This window comes from Dermacentor variabilis, chromosome 2 (assembly GCF_050947875.1).
Source record: "Dermacentor variabilis isolate Ectoservices chromosome 2, ASM5094787v1, whole genome shotgun sequence".
Classification (NCBI taxonomy): Eukaryota; Metazoa; Arthropoda; class Arachnida; order Ixodida; family Ixodidae; genus Dermacentor; species Dermacentor variabilis.
This window is the reverse complement of record NC_134569.1, coordinates 82,733,957-82,756,335: the sequence shown is the minus strand read 5'-3', so window position 1 is coordinate 82,756,335 and position 22,379 is coordinate 82,733,957. Positions and strand designations below refer to the sequence as shown.

Below are 22,379 nucleotides of genomic sequence, written 5' to 3'. Positions count from 1 at the left end.
AGGTGCTTGATTTTAGGCACCCCCTGTTGGAAGCTTAGCTTCTGTGCAGTTCTTTGTATCCTGTTTTCTCTCTGCATATTGAGCATGTTACTTGTGGACTGTGCAGGGGCCTGCAGCCTGTTGAGAATGCTGGTCTGGGTCAGGGTCGACCTGATGATGTCAAGGCTGGTGATGACGAGTACGAGGCTTACCGGAAGCGAATGATGCTGGCCTACAGGTTCCGTCCAAACCCTTTGGTATGGCTTTCATCTGTGCCTACTGGGCTGGTTATCTTGACCCTTTCTCAAGCACTTCTGCTCTCTTGCATAAAAAATAAGTCCAGTAATAGGGGTAATAGTAACATGTGTTGACTAGTACTTGCTACATTCTCTCTCTACAAGTGGCAGCAGAAAATGATCATCAGAAAATGCGACCTGCTTCCCTACTGTGCGGGCATCAATGCTATGACAATTAAGAGTTCTTTTCATTCTGATCCATTAAGCCTTTCTTTATTTGCTGCTATTGGCAGACGTCATTATCCCAGCTTCAGTACCGCCACAAGGTTGGGAACGAGATAGAGTATGCTTTGGTGTCGATTTCTGGCGTCACCATAAAAAAAAAGAAAAAAAATTGACCAGCCTTTCTTCTGCCGAAAAATGAGAGTAAGCGAAGCTTGTCCTTTGTCACGGTTAAGTAACCCATAGGTAACAGTGCTGGATTGCTTCAGCCTCCTGCTACCTCAACTCAGGATTTTCTTCTCGTTGCTGTTGCTTTGCCAGGGCTCGAGCGGCTCTAATGGCTGAATCGGCACACCGACAGCGGGCGCTTTCGCAGGAAATTTGTCGCTGCTGCTCGTCTTATCGAACACTACCCGTTCCTCGAGGGAACACACAATGTGTGGCTGTCTTATTCATTTTCCGAGACTTAACTGAACGGCGGAAACGAAGCTGGCACAGCGCGCGAATCCCTTTCCTGCCCATTTCCTGCCCTTTTCTGGCTCTGATTGGTCGCGGAATCTTTACTAATGACTCGAACTCCAGCGTATGACAGCTGTCAACTCATCAAACAGCCCTTTCCCTCAGCAGCTACGCTCTGGAAGTAACTAGGCTTTCTTTTTTTGCATGACCACGACAACACCACATGTGAGCCAATACGAGTTTCGCTTGAAAAAGAGGAGGCCGCGATGAAACCCGTGCCAGCAAAGGCTTGCGCTAATGTTGGTCTGCACTCGCAATGGAGAGAATAGAGAGATTGACATCACTGGCGCACTATTTCATATTTCCTTCGGTACTGCCGTACTGAGCTGCCCACAGTGCCAAAGTACTGCAGGCTCTTGCACCCTAAACGATTTTGTTTAGAGATGTTTTTCTGAGTTAATAATATGACATTGGGTCCTCAATTCCTGAATTATAAACTTTCCTCTATAATTGCTGGTTGAGCAGTTATTTAAGATATCATATTGTTACGTAGGAAGACACCGACGAAAAGCTATTTACAAGTATATTTACAAGGCTACAAGGCAATACGCTGCGCTTGGCCAAGAGGCAACAGCCCGCGCTAGCTTCTAATCATCGTCGTCGTCTTCACACTGCTCGCCTTTCGTGATCGCACATACTGTGCCGTAGCACTACCCCCGGCGGCAAAAGCGCCGTCCCGGAGCGACTAAAGATTGGACTCGGAAGCAGTGTAGTAGGCCTTGAGCCTAATGACGTGTACGACATCACTAGATGCCAGAGGAGTGGACGAGGTTGAACCCACAGGAGCAATTTCATAAGTCACAGGCGTCACCTGGCGCAGCACGCGGTAGGGCCCTGTGTATCGCGAAAGGAGCTTCTCTGAAAGTCCGACGTGACGAGTGGGCGACCACAGGAGCACGAGCGCACCAGGCGAAAACTGTACATCACGATGGCGGGCGTTGTACTGGCACTGCTGAGTGGTTTGTGAGGCCGTCAGTCGAGCACGGGCAAGCTGGCGTGCATGGTCGGCGAGGGCGATGGCGTCGCGCGCATACGCGCTTGTTGAGACCGAAGCAGGAGGAAGTGCCGTGTCTAAGGGCAAGGTAGGTTCGCGACCGTACAGTAGATAAAAGGGAGAAAATCCAGCGGTGTCGTGCCGGGAAGAATTGTACGCAAATGTTACGTAAGGAAGGGCAATGTCCCAGTCGTGGTGGTCCTTGGAAACGTACTTGGCCAGCATATCGGTAAGAGTACGGTTTAACCGCTCTGTCAGGCCATTGGTTTGAGGATGGTATGAGGGAGTCAGTTTGTGTTGAATGGAGCAGGAACGCACAATGTCAGCGATAACTTTCGAGAGAAAGTTTCGACCACGGTCAGTAAGGAGCTGTCGCGGGGCGCCATGAAGCAAGATAATGTCACGCAAGAGAAAGTCCGCGACGTCAGTGGCGCAACTGGTAGGGAGAGCCCGAGTGATAGCGTATCGGGTGGCGTAATCAGTCGCGACGGCTACCCATTTGTTCCCAGAGGATGACGTGGGAAAGGGACCGAGGAGGTCTAATCCAACACGAAAGAACGGTTCCACGGGGATGGTGATCGGCTGGAGATGACCGGCAGGTAGCACCTGAGGTGTTTTCCGACGCTGGCAGGGATCACAGGCAGCAACATAGCGTCGAACGGAGCGAGCGAGACCAGGCCAATAGAAGCGGCGGCGGACGCGGTCGTACGTGCGGGTTACCCCAAGATGTCCTGCAGTGGGTGCGTCATGCATCTCAAAGAGCACAGTCTGTCGTAGTTGTTTTGGCACGACAAGAAGAAGGTCAGAGCCGTCAGGGAGGAAGTTCCTTCGATACAGAATGCCGCCCTGGAGGACATATCGGCGAACGGATGCGTCGGTAGGTGTAGAACGCAGACGCTCGATAAGTGCTCGCAGCGATAGGTCTCGGTACTGCTCATCGGCGATGTTAGCGAAGGCAGACACAGAGAAAATGCCGTTGGCGCTACTACTGTCGGCGTCGTCAGGCTCGTCGACCGGGTAGCGAGACAGGCAGTCAGCGTCCTTGTGTAGTCGGCCAGATTTATAGGTGACAGTATACGAATATTCTTGGAGGCGTAAGGCCCAGCGACCAAGTCTGCCTGTAGGATCTTTCAGTGAGCATAACCAGCAAAGCGCGTGATGGTCTGTGACAACGGAAAAGGATCGGCCATATAAGTATGGGCGGAATTTCGCAACCGCCCAAACTAGGGCCAGACACGCTCAGTGATGGAATAGTTGCGCTCCGCGGGTGAGAGGAGCCTGCCGGCGTAAGCGATAACCCGGTCGTGGCCACGCTGACGTTGTGCCAGTACCGCGCCAATTCCGTGACCGCTGGCATCAGTACGGACTTCGGTAGGCGCAGAAGGATCGAAATGGGCCAGAACGGGAGGCATTGTGAGAATGTCGATTAGATGTGAGAATGCAGAGGCCTCGTTATCGCCCCACTGGAAAGGGGCGTCTTTTCTCAAAAGCTCGGTTAGTGGTCGTGCTATGGCGGCGAAATTTCTCACGAAACGGCGGAAGTACGAACAAAGGCCGATGAAGCTGCGCACATCCTTGACACACTTCGGAACAGGGAAGTGCGCAACAGCATGGATCTTGCCTGGGTCCGGTTGCACTCCGTTCGCGTCAACGAGATGTCCAAGGACGGTAATCTGGCGACGGCCGAATTGGCACTTGGATGCGTTGAGTTGCAGACCGGCTCGACGAAAAACGTCTAGGACTACTGAGAGGCGCTCGAGGTGCGTAGCAAACGTTGGGGAGAATACGATAACGTCGTCCAGGTAGCACAGGCACGTGGACCATTTGAATCCGTGAAGAAGGGAGTCCATCATGCGTTCAAAAGTGGCAGGGGCGTTACATAGACCGAACGGCATCACTTTGAATTGATAAAGACCGTCGGGTGTGACAAAAGCAGTCTTCTCGCGGTCGAGATCGTCCACGGCAATCTGCCAGTAGCCGGAGCGAAGGTCAATAGAGGAGAAATAGCGAGCACCGTGGAGGCAGTCAAGGGCGTCATCAATCCGAGGTAGGGGATACACGTCCTTTTTGGTAACCCTATTAAGGTGCCGATAATCCACGCAAAAGCGCCATGAGCCATCCTTCTTTTTGACCAGTACTACAGGTGACGCCCATGGACTATGTGATGGTTCAATAATGTTCTTGGCAAGCATTTTGCGAACTTCTGCGTGAATAACTTGACGCTCAGCTGGTGACACTCGATACGGGCGGCGATGAATAGGAGGGGCATCGCCGGTATTAATGCGATGTTTGACAGCTGTAGTTTGGGCCAAAGGACGATCGTTAAAGTCAAAAATATCGTGGTAGGAAAACAGAACGCGGTAGAGTTCACGAGCGTGCTCGGACGGCAAGTCGGGGGCAATCATTTTCTGGAAGTCAGCGATGGTACAATTTGCCGACTGCGATGGTAGAGGAGTATCGGATGAAGTGTCGTCAACTGCAATGGATGCTACTGAGTGATCCTCGAATGAGCAAAGGTGGGCCAGAGACATCCCACGTGGCAGCACTTGTGTCGTCAAGCCAAAGTTGACCACTGGCAGGCAGACGCAATTTGCCGTAATAGATAAAACTGTATGAGGTACTGTGATCCCGTGTGTAAGGAGGACGTCTTGCATAGGAGCCGCGATGTAGTGACCGTCGGGGACTGGTGGGGATGACACTAGGTCAACGTAGGTCAGTGCCGAAGGTGGCAAGCGAACGAAGTCGGCGGAACTGAGGCGACTGGGGTGTGGTTCAGCAGGATCGAGAACAGGCAGGTCAAGGCGGAGAGTACTGGCGGAACAATCGATGAGAGCAGAATGTGCGGAGAGGAAGTCTAAGCCGAGGATGATGTCGTGGGGACAGTGGGCGATGACTGTGAATAGCACGATTGTTGAGCGATCGGCGAAGGAGACATGGGCGGTACACATACCAATAACGGGGGCTGTTCCGCCATCGGCGACACGGACAACAGGCGTCGTGGCGGGCGTGATAATTTTCTTGAGCCGGTTACGAAGGTCAGCGCTCATTACGGACAAATGCGCCCCAGTGTCTATGAGTGCAGACACAGAAACACCGTCGACTTGCACGTCAAGAAGGTTCTGATGAGTGGGCAAGGTCAGTAGAGGATTTGGCGGCGTAGGGAGCAATGCAGCGTCACCTCGAGGCGCTGCATCGTCTAGTTTTTCGGCTGGGAGCAGCGTCCGAAGGGAGTTGGCGAATAGGAGCAACGGGGCTGGGGAGAGCGAGATTGTCGTCGTTGGGGCGAAGGCGAACGAGAATAGGGGCGGTTCGTTGCAGGAGAATCAGTGGCGGCATTATCGGAAGGTGCGGCATAGGGACGAGAAGGGCCACCTGGGGAGCAAGAGTAGGCAGTGTAAGTAGATCGGATCGGGGAACTCCAGCGACTGCGACAGTGCCGAGAAATGTGCCCGATTCGATGGCAGTAGAAACAAATGGGCTTGTCGTCAGCAGTGCGCCATTCAGATGGGTTGCGGAAACGTGGTGGGTAAGAAGATGCGGGACGGGGCGGAATGGAAGAAGCCGGGCGGGTATCAGGGCGATGGGCCGAGCAAATGGTGTGAAGACCCATGTTTTCGAACTCCTGGCGGACAACTGCCTGGATCAGTGAGACCGTGACTGCAGATGTGTTGGTGGGACTGGAGTCGAAGGCAGCCGGATAGGCGGCCTCGATCTCACGCCGGACGATCCTGGTAACATCAGCAGTGTTGTTGGGACGAGGAGCGTCGGCACAGGAAGATGTCGCTGGGGTGTTGGGCAGACGGGCAAATTTCGGGTCAATACGTCGGCTTTTCGCGAGTTCCAGGCGGCGGCACTCTTTTATAACAGCATCCACCGTCGCTACGTTGTTGCACACGAGCAAGTTGAAGGCGTCGTCGGCAATGCCTTTGAGGATGTGGGAAACCTTGTCTGACTCAGTCATGTGGGTGTCAACTTTGCGGCACAGAGCCAAGACGTCCTGAATGTACGTGACATAGGGCTCTGTTGACGTCTGCACACGGCCGGAAAGCGCCTTCTGCGCGGCAAGTTGGTGACCGTAGGGGTTGCCGAACAAGTCTCGAAGCTGTGTCTTAAGTGAATCCCAACTGGTGAGCTCATCTTCGTGCGTGCGATACCAAACTCGAGGTGTGCCACCGAGGTAAAAGACTACGTTGGCGAGCATAATAGTAGGGTCCCACCGGTTATTGCGGCTGACGTGTTCATACAGGCTGATCCAGTCATCGACGTCTTCCCCATCTTTGCCTGAGAATACGCCAGGATCACGGGGAGCGGGGAGAGTGATGTAGGTCGTCGAAGTGACAGCAGGTGTCGGAGCCGGCGGAGTCGGGTTGTCGTCGCCGGGAGCCATGAAGGAAGGCACGACGTACCGTCCACTGCGAAGCTCCGTGACGAGGTACAGGGAACGTCCACCTCCACCAGATATGTTACGTAGGAAGACACCGACGAAAAGCTATTTACAAGTATATTTACAAGGCTACAAGGCAATACGCTGCGCTTGGCCAAGAGGCAACAGCCCGCGCTAGCTTCTAATCGTCGTCGTCGTCTTCACACTGCTCGCCTTTCGTGATCGCACATACTGTGCCGTAGCAATATTTTAAGATAGCGCGGACGGAACGGTAGAGGGACCCAAGAGCCATATCCCCATACTGTATGTTTAGCGACGTCGACCCTTAGCATGAGTACACCGCATGAGCACAAGAAACGTTCCACTAATGCAAGTAGCTTAGCCACCACTTAGCGAATTAAATTTTTCAGCCCACAGATTCGTTGCGTTATTACGAAGTATGTTGATGAAGCTTCAGTCGACAATTCTGCGGCACTACACATCTGGTACATCGGGTACATGAGCACAGGCTGCTGGTTACTGGAGCATTCTTTACCATTTACGCCCAGTCAAGCCGGAGGAATAAGGGGGGGTCTTCAGACATATATGACACGCCCTCCCCTCAACTGTCACCCGGGGCCTACGGCCTCCTGGCCCCCCCATCTATACTACGCCACTGGTTGTACCCTACGCGCCTACAAAATTTGGCCAAACTGTTTCAGGGACCCTTTAAGAATGGTGCCTGTGCTGTCCTTGTCTGTGTTGTCTTTTGCACCATTCTGATGTTCGACTAAACTGGTGTTTTGTTTCAGTGAATTCATATTGAAGTTTGCTGTGCGTTGCCGAAGTGAACTGGCATAATGTAATGCATGTTAAAAAAATTTTGCTGCTTTATGACCCACTGTTCAAGTTACTGTCACATAAATGTGCATGTGTGCGTGTTTGTGATGCAAGCGCATACCGTAGAATCTCAACGATGCAATCACGGCAGATACAAATTTTAAAAAAGTTCAAGCTCACATTCATTACAGCGTGCTAAATTTCGTGTGTTGCGAATTGCTTTTTGCACCGCGGTGGATGATATGAGCAACCAAGCCACCAACACGGCCCCGACCGTCTAAAACTGGCTTGGCAAGGTGTGAGGCGCCACCACACACTGCTGGTGCGAGACATGGGCTGTTTTCAGACCGGCAGAGCTGGTTGAGCTCCTGATAGGCCGAGCTGATGCGCTCTTTGCATTCATAGTGTCAGGGCGACCGCGTCATTCTGCCTCGCCTGCGCCCTGCCTATGTGTATATTCCTCCGCCCCTTCCCAAAAATAATAAAGTAAAAGCAGCTTTTGATTTGTGCGTATGTGTGTGTTTGGGCGAGCATGCTCTGTCTCCTTATTGCCACTCGAGCTGTCTCGGTATTGGCGGCATGGCCAGTGTTCTTTAATGCACGCATAAGCAAACTCATTGCTTCAAATGCTTCTCTTTCCTTCTAAGCGAAGATAGAAATTCTGAGAAAGGTGGATGAAGAGTTGAAGTGCTTGGGCTTTGGAAAGGAGCTAGAACTCGCTACATCGATGTTGAGCACAATTCATCAGGGGCCACCCACAAAAACTCTGATTATTCCTTCAATAAAGTTTATCTCTCTCTTTCTCTTGTCAGGCTTCAGTATAATACCATGGTAATACTTTAAGTATGCTTCACCGCAGAACATGACTATTGCGGTGAAGCTAACTTGAGGAAATTGGCCAGTATGCAACTCTTCACGATACTTGCCTACACAACTAGGTATTCTAACAGCGCGGACGAGGTCAGTGACAGCACCTGCGGCCATTCTTATGCAATCAAAAATTCTGCAAATAAATAAAGCAGAAAGACATCCAAGATCTCTTCTCACTCAAATCAAGAATCTTAAGGTGTGCTTGCGTTTAGTTGCTTTAACCCTTTAATGACGGCACATATAAAATGTTTATTTTCTATTTAATTATAATGCAAAACACATTGAGAGTAAATGTAATCAACTAAGAGAAAAAATCTTTTTCTGGAAGTTTTTCAGCAATAGGTTGGAAACTGGAAGCTCAAGCCACCTAAGGCTTAGTCTGGCATTTTTTACAGACAGCGTTGATCATATGTGAATCATAGGTGCACATTTCATTTGATTTACACCACGTGTGGCACACCACTGTAGCCAGATTGGTCTGTCTCTTCTGACGGTGCTTTCAAAGCAAGCAAGTCACGTGCCAAACTTCTTCCTCGTCCTGTGTTCTTGCTCTAAGCCAACAAATGATGCTGCCTGTCATCCAGGGTTGGCCAAAGACATTTAGCCAGAAACTTTATACTCAATACCGAAAGTAAGCAATGAAAAAAGAAAGTATTCTTGGCACGTTGCCTGCGGGCAACATTCATCAATGAAGGGTTCATTTCCTGATTTTTTTAAATGCTTTTTGGTTATACAAATTTTGAGTGATGTGATTTTTTTTTTTTTTTTTTTGCCATTTTGAGAGATTCGTGTCAATGAGATTCTACTGTATGCATCAAAGCTGCCTATGTTGCTATGGTGTGGTTATTTAATAACATGTTATATGCAGAGGCCAAGCTAGACTTCCATGTTTATTTTCTTGTCCTGGCTGATTTAGTTGTTTTGACAAACAGTGGTTCATAATGCTTGGTTTTGCTTTGTTGCTTTTTCAGAATAACCCAAGACGGCCATATTACTGAGACATCAAGCCTAGCACAGAAGTTGAAGCCATGGTTTGTTCCTGTACATAATTCCAAGCTTTGCCCAAATAAAGATGCTATGCTCACAGCTTCAGCTCTTTACTTATGAAAGCAAATTTTTTTGGCTACTCTGGTTAGTAAGGACTGGCATGATAGCATAACTTTTTTATGGCAATCAAGCAGAATAATCTGCCCGTCTCTTTTGCAAGGTGAGTATACAGCACCCTTTCTTCTGGATAAATGTTGGCTGGAATGAATACTTTGCTCATGCGTGCCATTTTATTTCCATCCTGTCTTTGAGAAACATCTTATGCAGGCTTTTTGGCACCCTTAACTCATTTGCTGCCCAAAGCATTTAACTAGGTGTGATTGTTTTCATTCGTCTTTCAAGCGCAAGTAAGAACTTCCCGCTGTGTGTTGCTGTGATCCATTGTGCTTCATATGGCCTTGAATGAGCCTATGTTTAGCACTGATACCTATGTTTGAACAGCGGAACTGTTTAAGCTTTAGCTACGCCGTGAAGTGTTGCCAGAAAACTCAGCCCAGCTGTGCGCTGCATCGCGTTGCCTAGCAACCGCCTGCGAGAGTACCGAGCCACGTAACCTGATGTCACGTGGTGTCGCAGGCGAGTAAAAGCTCGGAACATCCGGCGCAGCGACGCACCTCTTGCCTGCTCTACACAGTGCGTACGCGCTGCTGCCACGGGAAGACCGAACAAAATCCAGACACCCGAAGAAGAAGAAGCTTGCCAGAAAAAGTGCCGTACTGCCAAGCAAGAAGCGATGAGTCGCTGCCGAGCTGATCCGGAACACCGCGCTGAAGCTGCGGCTGAGAAGAGGCGATGCAGAGCTGAGGATCCCAAGTTTCAGTCCAGGGAACGCAAGAGTGGCCGCCTGAATGCTCAACATTGCTGAGAAAGCGATCCTGGCCTACGACTGCTCGAAAACTTCCAGCAAGACAACTTAGAAAAACATAGAAACAACTTAGCAAGCCTACCATAACCTCGCAAAGCCTAGAAACGACTTGGCCAAGCCTACCAACTACTTGGCAAAACCTAGCATAACCTCACAAAACCTGCAAACAACTTGGGCAAGCCACATAAAAGCTAGGTGATCACAAGCTCCGCTGTTGACTCCAGCCTTGCACCGCTAATGCAAGCTGCACACATTTTTTTTCCAACAAACTTGAAATTCTGGCAAATGTCTATGTCAGATCTTGCCTCCATAGCTGTTATAGCCTGCCCATGAGAGTGATTCTGTATAGTTTGAGTGTGTACACTGCAGCATGAGGCTGTGGACCCTCAAACCCAGTTTCCAAGAATGTTACTAGTGAAAAATCTTTAGCCTCTCATCTGTCTTGCAAGCCTGGCATTTCGTTTTATGGCAGCAGATGTTACAAGTACATTGTATGCTAGTGCAACAGATGTCTTCAAAGTTGTAAAGGTTCTCTGAACTGCTTATGTCAACTTCGTGAGGTTATGCAATACAGTCAAACCTCTATGTAACTATGTTGGTCGTAATGAGGTTGCAGGATCGAATCCGGGCCATGGCAACCGCATCTCGATGGGGGCGAAATGCAAAAATGCCCGTGTACTTAGATTAAGGTGCACATTAAAGAACCCCAGGTAGGTAGTCAAAATTTCATGAGTCCCCCACTACGGCATGCCTCATAACCAGATAGTGGTTTTGGCACGTAAAACACCATAATCTTTTTTTAATTGGCAATTCCACTGTAATTCAAGCAGCAGTTCCGCTGCTTTTACAATTCCATCTTCGAGATTGTTCTTATCACCCTGCCTATCTCAGTAAATACAGCTTGGTTTATCTGATGCCTAGCTTCCTTCTCACTTCAGGTTGCCATCCATTTTTTACTGCTTCCTCAGTCTTTCTCGCATTATAACTTCGAATATCCCTTATTTTCTCCTTGTTGATTAGGTTTGACAGTTCGGCGAATTCTACCTGAACTCTTGAGTTTGACACTCATTCTTTGTCGTTTCTTTATTAAGTCCTTTGTTACTTCGGAGAGCTCGCCTACTGGTTGCCTTGGTGCCTTACCTCCCACTTCAGTTGCTGCTTCTGAAGCCAGCCTAGTTAAGGTTTCATCCATTGCCTCTTTGTCATCTTCATCTCTCTGTTGTAAGGCTGCATATTTGTTTGCAAGTGCCAATTAACCTAAATTGATCTGCTTTTACCCTTACTGCGTCTAGGTTGGCCTGTTTGTTCTTGACCAATTTTACCCTTTCTCTCTTCAAATTGAGGTGAATCCTAGCCCTCACTAACCTACGATCACTGCACTTGACCCTAACACTTGTACATCGTGCACTATACTGGGATTGGCAGAACGTATGAAATCAATTTCAATTCTTATTTCACTATTAGGGATTTTCCGGGTCCACTTTTTGTTCCAGTGCTTCCTGAAGAAGGTGTTCATTATTTACAGCTTATTCCTTTCCGTGAATTCAACCAACATGTCTCCTTGAGTGCTCCTAGAATCAATGCTGTAGTTGCGAATTGCTTATTCACCAGCCTGCTTTTCCCCCACTTTTGCATTGAAGTCACCCATGACTACAGTATACCGAGTTTGCACTTTTCGCATTGCTAATTCAATATCTTCATAAAACTGTTCTATTTCTTCATCGCGACTGGATTTTGCAGCGTAGGTTTGTACTACCTTTATTCTGTACCTCCTATTCAGCTTTATTACGACTACTGCTACCCTCTCATTAATGCCGTAGAATCCGTCAATGTTGTCCGCTATGTCCTTATGGATTAGGAATCCTACTCCGAACTGCTTCTTATCTGGTAGTCCTCTATGGCAGAGGGCGCGTGGCCATATGTCAGCACTGTATGAGCCTCACTAGTTCTAACCTCACTAAGGGCAACGACCTCCCAAACAATGCCCGATAGTTCCTCAAAGAGTCCTACTAGGCTAGCTTCACTAGAGAGGGTTCGGGTGGTAAACGTTGCAAGGGTCAGTTTCCATATCCAGATGGCCGAAATTACCCCCCTCCCGGTAATGTAGCGTACTCAGGGAAGAAAGATCATGAAAGTTATCAATAAAATGTTCGTTAGTGCTGAACAAAAATATATTTTTTGCGGTGGTCACTCTATTATTAGGAAATGCTCGCTCGTACTTTAGTTTTCGTGGAAAAACTGACACCTATGCGCGCGCTGGCTGGCGCGTCGATGGGTGCTGTAGCAGACGGTCTAGTGCTCTCTCAAAGTGAGACATTTGCATCGTCAGCACCACCAACAATTGTGTCGGTGGAGAATGGAGGATGAAGAAAGAGAATGGAGGAATGGGCAGAACGTGAAGAGATCTTGGGAGAACTGCAGAATGGATTTAGAAGGAACAGACGGCTAGATGATAATTTATTTGTTATAACACAGTGCATAGAGATAGCGACAGCCAGGCAGAAACCGCTATGGATAGCTTTTTTAGACATTAGAGGAGCCTATGATAATGTAAACCCAGAAAAGTTATGGAGCCAGTTGAGGGAATACGGTCTAGATAGAAAGATGATTGAGTTCCTACAACAAGTTTATACAGATAATGAGGTAGAGATAACATGGAAGGGGGAAACTACAAAGCCAGCTAAAATAAGAAGAGGTCTCAGGCAGGGCTGTCCATTGTCGCCTCTGCTTTTTATGATTTACATGAGCCAAATGGAAAAGAGACTAGAACAGAGCACAATAGGAACTGACGTAAGCTATATGCTGGAAGGGCAGAAGGTAGCTCAAGTACTAGCCGGACTGATGTATGCAGATGATATTGTACTGCTTGCTGACACCCGAGTAGAGCTACAGGAACTAATGAACATATGTGGAGAGGAGGGAGAAAAATTGGGACTGCAATTCAGTAGAGAGAAGTCTGGGATAATAGTATACAATGAAGAAAGGGGGGAACCATTGGAAATACAAAGCACTAAGATTGATCATGTTGAAAAATACAAGTATTTGGGCATATGGCTAAACGAGGGCAAAAAGTACTTGGAAGAACAGGAAAAAATTACGATTGAAAAAGCGAAAAGGAACTCAGCTGTAATGAAACATAAGGCACTTTGGAACTATAATAGGTACGAGGTGGTTAGGGGCGTATGGAAAGGGGTTATGGTACCTGGCCTCACATTCGGAAATTCAGTACTGTGCATGAAATCGGAAGTTCAGGCATGCATGGAAACGAGACAGAGAAGTGTAGGCAGGTTGGCCTTAGGAGCACACGGGAACACCCCTAATGAGGGAGTGCAGGGGGACATGGGATGGACGTCATTCGAAGGTAGAGAGGCAATAAGTAAACTAAAATTTGAACAGAGACTCCCAGCATTGGAGGAAAAAAGGTGGGCAGGAAAAGTATACAAATATCTGTACATGAAAAGTTTGAACACAAAGTGGACACTCAGAACTAGGAAGCTGAGGAATAGATACCTACAGCCGAGGGAGGGGGTCCAACGTGGTTCTAGTGTGGGAAAGGAGGTGAAGGAGACGGAAAGAAAGATGTGGGAAGAAAGAATGCTCGGAAAGCCAGCGCTATCAATGTATAGGTCACAAAAACAGCAGATTAAGAGAGAGCTCTTATTTGATAACTCGCGGGGCAGCTCACTATTATTCGAAGCTAGGACAGGGGTTTTGAGAACGAAAACATACAGGGCTAAATTTGAAGACGTGGACCTTCGGTGCACAGCATGCGGAACCGAAATGGAGACCACTGAGCATATAGTGCTGAGATGCACAGACCTCCGCCCAACCCTGGCAGAGGGAACAGTGGCAGATATGGAAGGGGCATTAGGTTTTCCCGGGGAACGAGGGCAAATAGACGTGAAAAGAGTGGCAGTAACGAAGGGGAGGCTAGAGGATTGGTGGAGGAAGTCAAGGGATAGATAATACTATAAATCGGGGAGATAATGTTTCCTCTACTGTGTTAGATAGTTATTTTGGGGGGGAGGAGGGGAGTGAAAACTAGGTTAAGGAAAAGAGGATATAAAGAAAGGGGAAAAAGAAGAATAATAATAAAATAGGAAGGGGAGCAAAAGGCTAGGTGGCGCCAGCCGCCGCCCGATACAAAGGGTATAGCCGCCATCCATCCATCCATCCGGTTTACGCCGCGCCGTTAACCGGTATGTACCGGTACCAAAAGCAACTGAAGCTCGCAACAACTGCATGCTGTTTTTCGTTGTATCTGCGGGTAAGTACGAATCGCAAATGAATCTCCTGAAATAACTTTTGCCTCCTGCGTTTGTGAGAGGTAATTGAAACTGTTATGGCTGGAAACACTTGTCCCTAGTTTGAACCTTAAGACTGGTGTTGAGACTGGTGTTGCAGTTGCTCAGGCGAAATATCTAACCTTTATCGCCGGTACGCTTTCTTCAGCAAAATTAAATATTTGTACTGCGTTGCGCAACTGTAGGTAGCAAATATTGTGTGCGACTTCCTTAACGCATGCTCAGAGTTCTTTCCGCCTTTCTTTTTTTTTTCTCTCTCTTCGCAGGCAGCTTGTTTTAACTAGTCAGTCCTCACGATAGCCGAGAAAACACCTAGTCACGCGTAGCCCACGCCATGTCATCGAAGAAGAGGTCAAAGATTCAATTGGACAGCGATTCGGACTCCGGTCCCGATGACGTAAGTAACGGCTGCCGCTCCTGGAAGGAGTGCTAGTATCATAACATATATGCTTCATTCTTACCGCGCTGTGTTGATGTTGGGCATGCATTAAGCCACTGCAGATTCTGAGTACGTGGCAAGCCTTTTCGCGGGCAGAAAATAAAAATGCACAGAAAGCGTGCCACCGCTGTGAAACGCCCTGTACTTTTTTTTGTTCGTCTGTTTCTCTTCAATCAAACAGTTCCACCACGATAAGTTAAATACGATGCTGCATGCCTGACGCTTTCTTTTTATGTGGCAGTAGTTAATTCGACGAGTTGTTGAACTAGCTGCTTTACAGTGTTTGCGGCATGTTACCAGTGTCACACGGGGCCTTTCGATCGCGATCGAGCCCCGCTCCGGATCGAGTTTCACGATCGCGATTAACTCTCTTCCGCAACCTGTGCAAGAGAACCATCGCGATCGAAATTGCCCAATGTGACACCGGTTACATGACAACGGAACCATTAAATCAATTAATTTTTTAGTGTGTTCAATACTGCTGCAAACTAGCCGTTTTCAAAGCGTGTTTGATTTGCAACAGAGGAACCCTCCGCAAAAGAAGGGAAAGGCAGCCGACAACAAGGGCAAAAGTAGTACATCTTCAGGTGGCAATGAAGATGGCATGTTCATGGTACGTAATGAGTCCATTCACTTACTTACGTTGTGGTTTAAACCAAGAGCTGTCGCCTTTCTTTTTTTTTTTTTTTTGTTCTAAGCAACATTTGTACAGAATAAGCCAGCATATCATTTGTATTTATTGTTGTAGCTGTGCAAAACATGCGAGAGCCATTTGGTTTTATTAGGTGCCTCTAGCTTAAGTTGCAAAACACCATAATGAAAGCACTTTCACATACGAATATTCAAGGATGGATGGACGGAATAACGTTAATGAAAGGTCCTGCGAGCTACGGGACGCAAGGTCCCATAGAGCGGGCTACTCCCATGTTGGGACCGGGAGTTGTAACTCCCTGGCCGCATCGTGGGCTCGCTGGACGGCCCAGAGCTGCTCCGCCAGGTCCGCGCTGCGTAATGCTTCTTGTAGCCTGGTGGAGTCTTTATCCTTGTTTGCGTGGGTCCGACCACACGGCCAGAGCAACTGATGTACGTCTAGTGTGCTATGGCAATTTTCGCAATATGGTGTTTTGTATAGGTCAGGCATGTAGTGATGTAGTCTGTTCTGCGTGGGGTACGTGTTTGTTTGAAGCATTCTGAATGTGAGGGCTTGAGGCCTGGTGAGCTTATTGTGAGGTGTGCTGTATATTCTGCAGTCTAGATAAAATTGCTTTGTTATCTCGTTATATGTGGATATTCATGAACATTTTGAATGCATGCAAAAAATAAAAATGTGATTAGTGCTGTTGACTAGTGGAGTGTCTCCTGAGTGGACCATATCATTGCCATAAAGGTCTCCATTTTGCATGGTTTGATGCAAAAGAACCTACTTCATCTCTACTTCAATAATATATTGTCTATGCATATACACAAGTTGTTTTGTTTCTGTTGTGGCATGAAATCTATTTCTGAACGTAAATGAATAAGTTATCACAATGACTTACATTGGAATGGAAAAGGCTGATGCGTGATCGGTGACCTGGAGCCTATCTTTTAGCTATAGTGCTTCTTTTAAAAGGACACTCCCAAGTTTCTGACTTTATGTAACTCTCCTGTATGATTAAATGAGTTCGTTGCTTTGTGATGGCCCAAAAAAAAGGCTTAGGAAAAGCGTTCAGGGGGTCTTGATTAGAGCATTGACTTTGTTTTATCTTACTGAGGTGCATAAGCCTTGAATTGGATTGTAAAAGAACAGTGTACAAGTGAACAAAGTCCAGAAGAAATAGACGAGCACTTTCTGTCCCCCATCCTCCATAGCACTGTGTTTTACAATTGAATATCATCTAGCACTGGTCACACACCTTGCTTAAATTGGAAATGGCCAGCACATTTCTTTAGGCTACCTGGAATGAAAAAAATAGCATGGTAAGTTATAATTAAATTTTTATGGCGATGGCTGTGTGTGTGAAATTCTGACAATGGCGGAATGAATTTCAGGGAAGTGAAGGGCAAGCCAAAGCAGTCTTATGACTATGAACAGTAGTGATGCAGCCTAATGCAGGCACCAGTACTTCTTGCACAGACTGGCCGTATGTGAACTAATGTGAACTGGTCAAGTAAAAGGGTATTCCGAAGCAGAAGTACAGCAGCATATAAAGAAAAGACTGAATTTTATCTCATTTATCTTCAGAGCATCTTATTATATCTTTAGAACATTCTTCAGCAGAATATGTGCGGGCGCTTACTAGAGAGAATTCTCTAATATTGGACCTGATGCGTGGAATTTTTCAGCACCTTGGTTAGTGTCGTATGTGCACATTAAGCCGTTGACACTGCACTTTCGTCTGTAAGGCTGCTTAGCTGACCTGTTGCATCTTTCTACTGCAAGAAGTCTCTCTTGCTGAGCAAAGTGATTAATTTGATTTGTCTCTGCTGCATTTTGTAGAGGTAGAGTTAGTAATCAGAGTGTTGCTATTCAATAGAGGTGTGAGAATATTCGAAACTTTATAAAGAACACTTCAAAATGTACTATGTAATTATGGAAACTTGCTAACATTAAGTATACTGGGATGTGAACATCATCTTATATTAATTGTGATAATGGCTATTCATTATTCAAAAACTATTCGAAAAGTATTTGATGTTCGATTTGACTTGCTTCTAGTAATGTTCAATTCATATTCGATTTGGTCTTGAAAATCACTATTCGCACACCCCTACTATTTAGTGCTCTGTACGCTTGAGGGGCCCCTCACCAGATCTGACTATTTTGGGCTGGCAAGCGCAGTGCATACAATGCACGCTAAGGATCATGTCTGCTATTTATTACATTCCTACACACCACAGAAAAAGCTTAAATTTCAATCTAAATGCCATTTGTCATTCTCGTGGGTGCCGCACTCCCAGCTGGAGAGTCAACGTATATTGCACAAGTGCGCCTACATGCATGGCATTGCTGTGATGTCGCCCATAGTGGCACATGACTTTGAGAATTATTCAAGGCAACATCTGTTACTTGTTTAATCTGTTGCCTCAGTAGACAAGTTAAAGTTCAGAGAAATAATTAAACATACAAACCAAATGTCTGCATGTTTTTTTTTTTTTACTTCATATTGTAGCAAAAGAGATGCACTTCTGTTTTGTCTGCTTATTCCCACGTAGTGCAGTTGTGCGCGCAGATACCAAAACTCATTTTTCTACCGTGTTCCAGTTCCACAATCATGCTCTTTCATCCTCTAACACCTGCCTCAGTGCTCATGATTGTAGCACTGACTTATACTCCTAATCACATGTTCTCGTGCGGTGTGCGCAAAATTGGCCACTGTGTGAAACGAGAGACGCAACAGCTCACGCGTGAGACCTTCACCAGAAGCGCACCACTCATCAAAAACACGAGAGAGAGAGAAAAAAAAGAGAAGGCATTGCCCGTGATGTACTCGTCACGCGATCCTCCGGCTCCGGTATGTGAGAACACAGGGAAGGAATTTTGCTTGCAGAGGCTCAGTGGCTATGGTGTTGCTGCTGAGCACGAGGTCGCGGGATTGAATCGCGGCCACGGCGGCCGCATTTCGATGGGGGCGAAACGCGAAAACACGCGTGTACTTAGAGTTAGGTGCACATTAAAGAACCCCAGGTGGACCAAATTTCCGGAGTCCCCCACTATAGCGTGCCTCATAATCAGAAAGTGGTTTTGACACGTAAAACCTCATAATTTAATTTTATTATCATTATTATTATTATTTTTTTTTTTTGCTTGCAGAGGCTAGACGGGATAAGTGGAGAGAGTGTCTAGGTTGGCGGTGGTACAAGCTTCCTGAAATCATGGGTTCGCAGCACTTCAAATATTTCTCTCTGCTACTAATGTACTAATTTGAAAAATTCTTGTGGTAGAACACTCCTTAGGGGCATAGGTAAGAACTTCCAGTGTATAACTAAAATTTGCTATGTGTCTTGGTGAGGGGCCCTTTAATCAACCATAAGCCCATTTACTTTAAGGTCTTTCATTCCTATGTTCAAAGAATACCAAAAATGGTAAGAAATAACACTATGTATACACGCAGCTTGTTGCACTACCGTAAAGGAGTAATATAAATGAGTCGTGTGTAAATATTTGATCCAAACAGCAAAATTAAGTCGTGTGCAAATTTACATATGTAGAACCTGATCACTTAGTGCTGCAAGATGCAGTTCTCGTGTACGTTCTGTGTATCTGGCGGTGCGATTTAGACGTTGACGGAATGTAGTATGATCTAGCCCCCATCAAAGCACTAGTAAGTGACCAATAACTGCGACTTATTTTCTTTCTCTTTTTTTTAATTGAAGTTTTGCATTCTTTCTTATGCCTTTTATAATCTTCTTGTCTATAAGTTATCTCTTCTATGTGAGATTGGTGCCCTTGCCATGTGCCAGCGCCTACATTGGTTGTTTATCTGGAATGTTCTAATTCTTGTCAGCTGGCCAAAAAGCGTTACGTATCTGTGCGGGAATTCAGAGGCAAAGTCATGGTTGACATACGTGAATACTATGAGGATGGCAATGGGGACTTGAAACCAGGAAAGAAAGGTTTGTTAAATTTGTTCCTATATTAAACTTTGTTTTGCTACTGGCTTGCTTTCTGTGCTTCATTGTTGATTTCTGTGATGTACTGTAAGGTAGGAGTACCATGGGGTGCTTTCAATTAGTTCGATCGTATTTGCACTGTAGTGACCAAATGAAACCCAAACAGGGAAATTCAGATTAAGGTGGCCAACTTTGAAGCTTGTGTGTGCTGTAGGGGCACATTAGTGTGCTACAGAAGTCGTACACTATGTGGGATGCCACATTATTTGTAGGGGATAAAATTTTTTTTTCTCCAATGTTTATGCTTGTATTATCCATAGTAGTACTCCTTGTAGTTAACAGATGATTAAGCTATCTTTCTGCATGTAGTGTTTCTTTCTGGAATCCTCAGTGCTAATGACAGGTTCCTACATAAAGCAATTTGTCCTTGCTTTTGCTGTATGTATGTATTATGGCTCCATGATAGAGAGCAGACAGTCCAAGCAGAGATGGCCAGATGGGGGAAAAAGAGGAGTTTTGCATATGATAATGCAATCGTGCATGGTACAATTAAAGAGGCAACACAGCACACATCAGTGCTCAGTTTAGATAATCCTGTCAAACTGCAATGCACCCAAACTTCTGTTTTGGGGGTTCTAGGGCTTAGTCATAAATCTATGCTAAGTGAAGCATGCCTTTTCTTGCAGTTGGCCTTATAGAAGCACATGTTTTGTCTAGGTAGGGTTTTCATGGAAAACTATAACAGTTGATAATAACAAGATTTAGATATCCTATCTTTCTGTGCATTTTGTATGATGCATCTCCATGCATGAAGTTGCATGGCATTGAGGCAAGGTCTGATTTGTGTTCCTTTTCCCTGCTTCTCACTTTCAGGCATCTGCCTTCAGCTGGATCAGTGGAATGCATTAAAAAATCAAATTGATGACATTGACGCTGCCATAAGGAAGCATTAGGCCTTTCATGACTGGCTGCAAGTTTTTATGTGTTGCATAAGTTGAATTTCATCTAAAGTCTCCGGAAAAGCATGATGCACTTTTTTTTTCTGATGTGCAGTCTGAAACAGTTCAGATTCATCATCTCATATCTTAAACCTAAAGTATGTTTTTGTTCAAGCTGTTGTAATTGTTTCTAAACATGTAAACACTTTTTTCAAAGCCAATAAAGTAAGTTGAGCATCTTAGAGGGATGTGTAAAGCACAACTTATTTGCATGAATAAAAGGTGGGGGTGGGACGACTTTCGATCATTCGAAGGAAAGTGTTACAATTGTACTAATGGAACTAATGACGTATAGTACAACTGCAGCCGTGGCCTTTAGATGGGCACTGCAACGCTTTTTTATCGCTATAGGAAAACATTTTCACTTAGATAACGTTGCCATACGAGCCATGTATTATTTCACGACATGCGTCAGGAAACAATCACTCATAGATAATTTTCTCTCTCCTGTGGCCCTCTAGCTTAGTCGCTATGGCGCTTTGCTGCTAAGCTTGAAGTTGTGGGTTTCAATCCTGGCCATGGCAACTGCATTTTGATGGGGACGAAATACAAAAATGCTTGTATACTTAGATAAAGGTGCACTTGAAAAACCCAAGGTAGTAAAAATTAAAGGGAAGCTGAAAGCTTTTCCAGAAAAAATGAGTGAAGAGCAGTACGTCATGGTTTTTAACCCTCTGAATTCGAATATCGCATCGAAATTGAGCGAAAGAAAGCGCAAACATATTTTATTTCGACGAAAAGTGCAGCAACAGACACGCCCAGCTCGCGCGCCTCGTTTCCGCCTGTGATTGGTTGAGCGCCTCGTGACATCAACAATGGTGCTCATCCGGGCCGACTGCTGATGCTACACACGAAGCACGGTGCAAGGTAGTTTGGTGCTGTTTTGCTGAGATGGTCATGCAAAATTTCGAGAGCTTGCGTTTCTCTGAGCAGTTCGGCGTTAAGTCCAAATTCCACGAGAGCGATCTTGCGCGCGACAGTGACGGGCGACGGCTTGGAGCGACAAAATGGGCCGTCGTTTGAACAGATCGCTCGGTGTTGTCGCTCGTTTCTCGAAATCTAGAACTCGTCGCTCGTCGTCCGGAAGTGCTATGAGCAACTAGGCAATAGTGCGAAGCCGGAACTGGATGTACATCCCTCAAATACTACTGTTTGTCGCACGGAACGAGCAAACTATTGAATTTTACGCACGTGCAAAAATAACCTAGTGCACGACCTACAGAAATATTTCATGCTCCTTTTTCAGTAAAATACATCAATTTAAATTGATAAAGCATGCGCCACGCTAGTTTCGGCGCGTACATTGCTGCCCTCATACTGGGAAGTCGTCGCTCAAAGCCGTCGCTCGCGTGGAGTTCGGCTTGCAGGTGACGAGTGAACGCGACAGCCATCGTCTCGCTTGTCGCGCTGTCGCGTGCGAAATCACTTGTAAGGGGTTTATACATTACTCCCTACATGTACGAGCCGATTGCGAAGAGCCGGCCTCTCCAAGAAGCAAAAAATGCCGGTGCAAGCACTGCTTTCCACGCGGACGAAGGCGAAGTGTTAGCATCTCCTTGTGTTGGAAATGTTCTTTGGCGAGTATGTTTTTTGCTAAGCTGCATTCAGCGTTCCAGTGAGTACGTTTCCGGACAAACAACTGTAGTGTTAAGGCTGTTTCACATGCTGCGACTGCAACGACGAAAATCGGTGCTGTCACACGCGTCGCAATGCGATTTTTAGAGGGCTTTTCACGTGATTGCGATTTCAACAATGCGACTGGTGCGACGCCCAGGGTTGCTTACAGCCAGGTTTCGCGGCACACGCTGCATAATTACTTTATTGTAGTGAATAAAACGTTTACACTATAATATTATTGACTTATCTTGATTAGAAGCAAATAATATGTACGTTTACTAATTTAAAATCGTTAGTTAAGATTTGTCTTGGAGTGCGCGACGGCGGTTTCTGTAGATCAGTGCAACATCGCGCACGTAAACAGCTGTTCGCAGGTGGTTCAGCAATTCTTTATTCTATGGTTCAGCGCTGTGTGTTGTCTTATCTACCTTCTATGACCGTTTCGTTTTGCCTGCGCTACAACAATCTACAAGATGGCCTACCGACAAGTTCA

At 46.4% G+C, this 22,379-nt stretch overlaps 2 protein-coding genes across 4 annotated transcripts in view; both read left to right on the top strand.

The window, feature by feature from the left end:
• LOC142572179 (SURP and G-patch domain-containing protein 1-like) overlaps window positions 1-9,109 on the top strand; it is a 44,739-nt gene extending 35,630 nt beyond the window's left edge. For both annotated transcript variants that reach the window (XM_075681112.1, XM_075681111.1), the window contains exons 11-12: window positions 107-236; window positions 8,995-9,109. In XM_075681112.1, coding sequence (XP_075537227.1) covers window positions 107-236; window positions 8,995-9,021 — 157 coding nt within the window. In that variant the 3' untranslated portion in view covers window positions 9,022-9,109. The remainder of the gene's footprint in view (window positions 1-106; window positions 237-8,994) is intronic.
• A 4,960-nt stretch (window positions 9,110-14,069) lies between these two features.
• Ssb-c31a (single stranded-binding protein c31A) lies at window positions 14,070-20,451 on the top strand. Of its 2 annotated transcripts, none has more exons than XM_075681109.1 (5): window positions 14,070-14,202; window positions 14,506-14,636; window positions 15,202-15,291; window positions 19,166-19,274; window positions 20,145-20,451. In XM_075681109.1, exons 2-5 carry the CDS (start codon window positions 14,574-14,576, stop codon window positions 20,222-20,224), a joined length of 342 nt encoding a protein of 113 aa, XP_075537224.1. In that variant the 5' UTR covers window positions 14,070-14,202; window positions 14,506-14,573; the 3' UTR covers window positions 20,225-20,451. The 2 variants fall into 2 exon arrangements, with proteins under 2 accessions (XP_075537224.1, XP_075537225.1); XM_075681110.1 differs by having other exon boundaries at window positions 14,100-14,206; window positions 14,510-14,636.
• Window positions 20,452-22,379: the final 1,928 nt, after the last annotated feature.

What these genes read in the sequence shown, in the direction of transcription:
- Ssb-c31a (XM_075681109.1), top strand. Translation starts at nt 14,574, where the DNA reads ATGTCATCGAAGAAGAGGTCAAAGATTCAATTGGACAGCGATTCGGAC. An exon ending in CGGACTCCGGTCCCGATGAC is followed by an intron (nt 14,637 to 15,201) that starts GTAAGTAACGGC and finishes GATTTGCAACAG; the next exon opens with AGGAACCCTCCGCAAAAGAA. An exon ending in CTTGAAACCAGGAAAGAAAG is followed by an intron (nt 19,275 to 20,144) that starts GTTTGTTAAATT and finishes TCTCACTTTCAG; the next exon opens with GCATCTGCCTTCAGCTGGAT.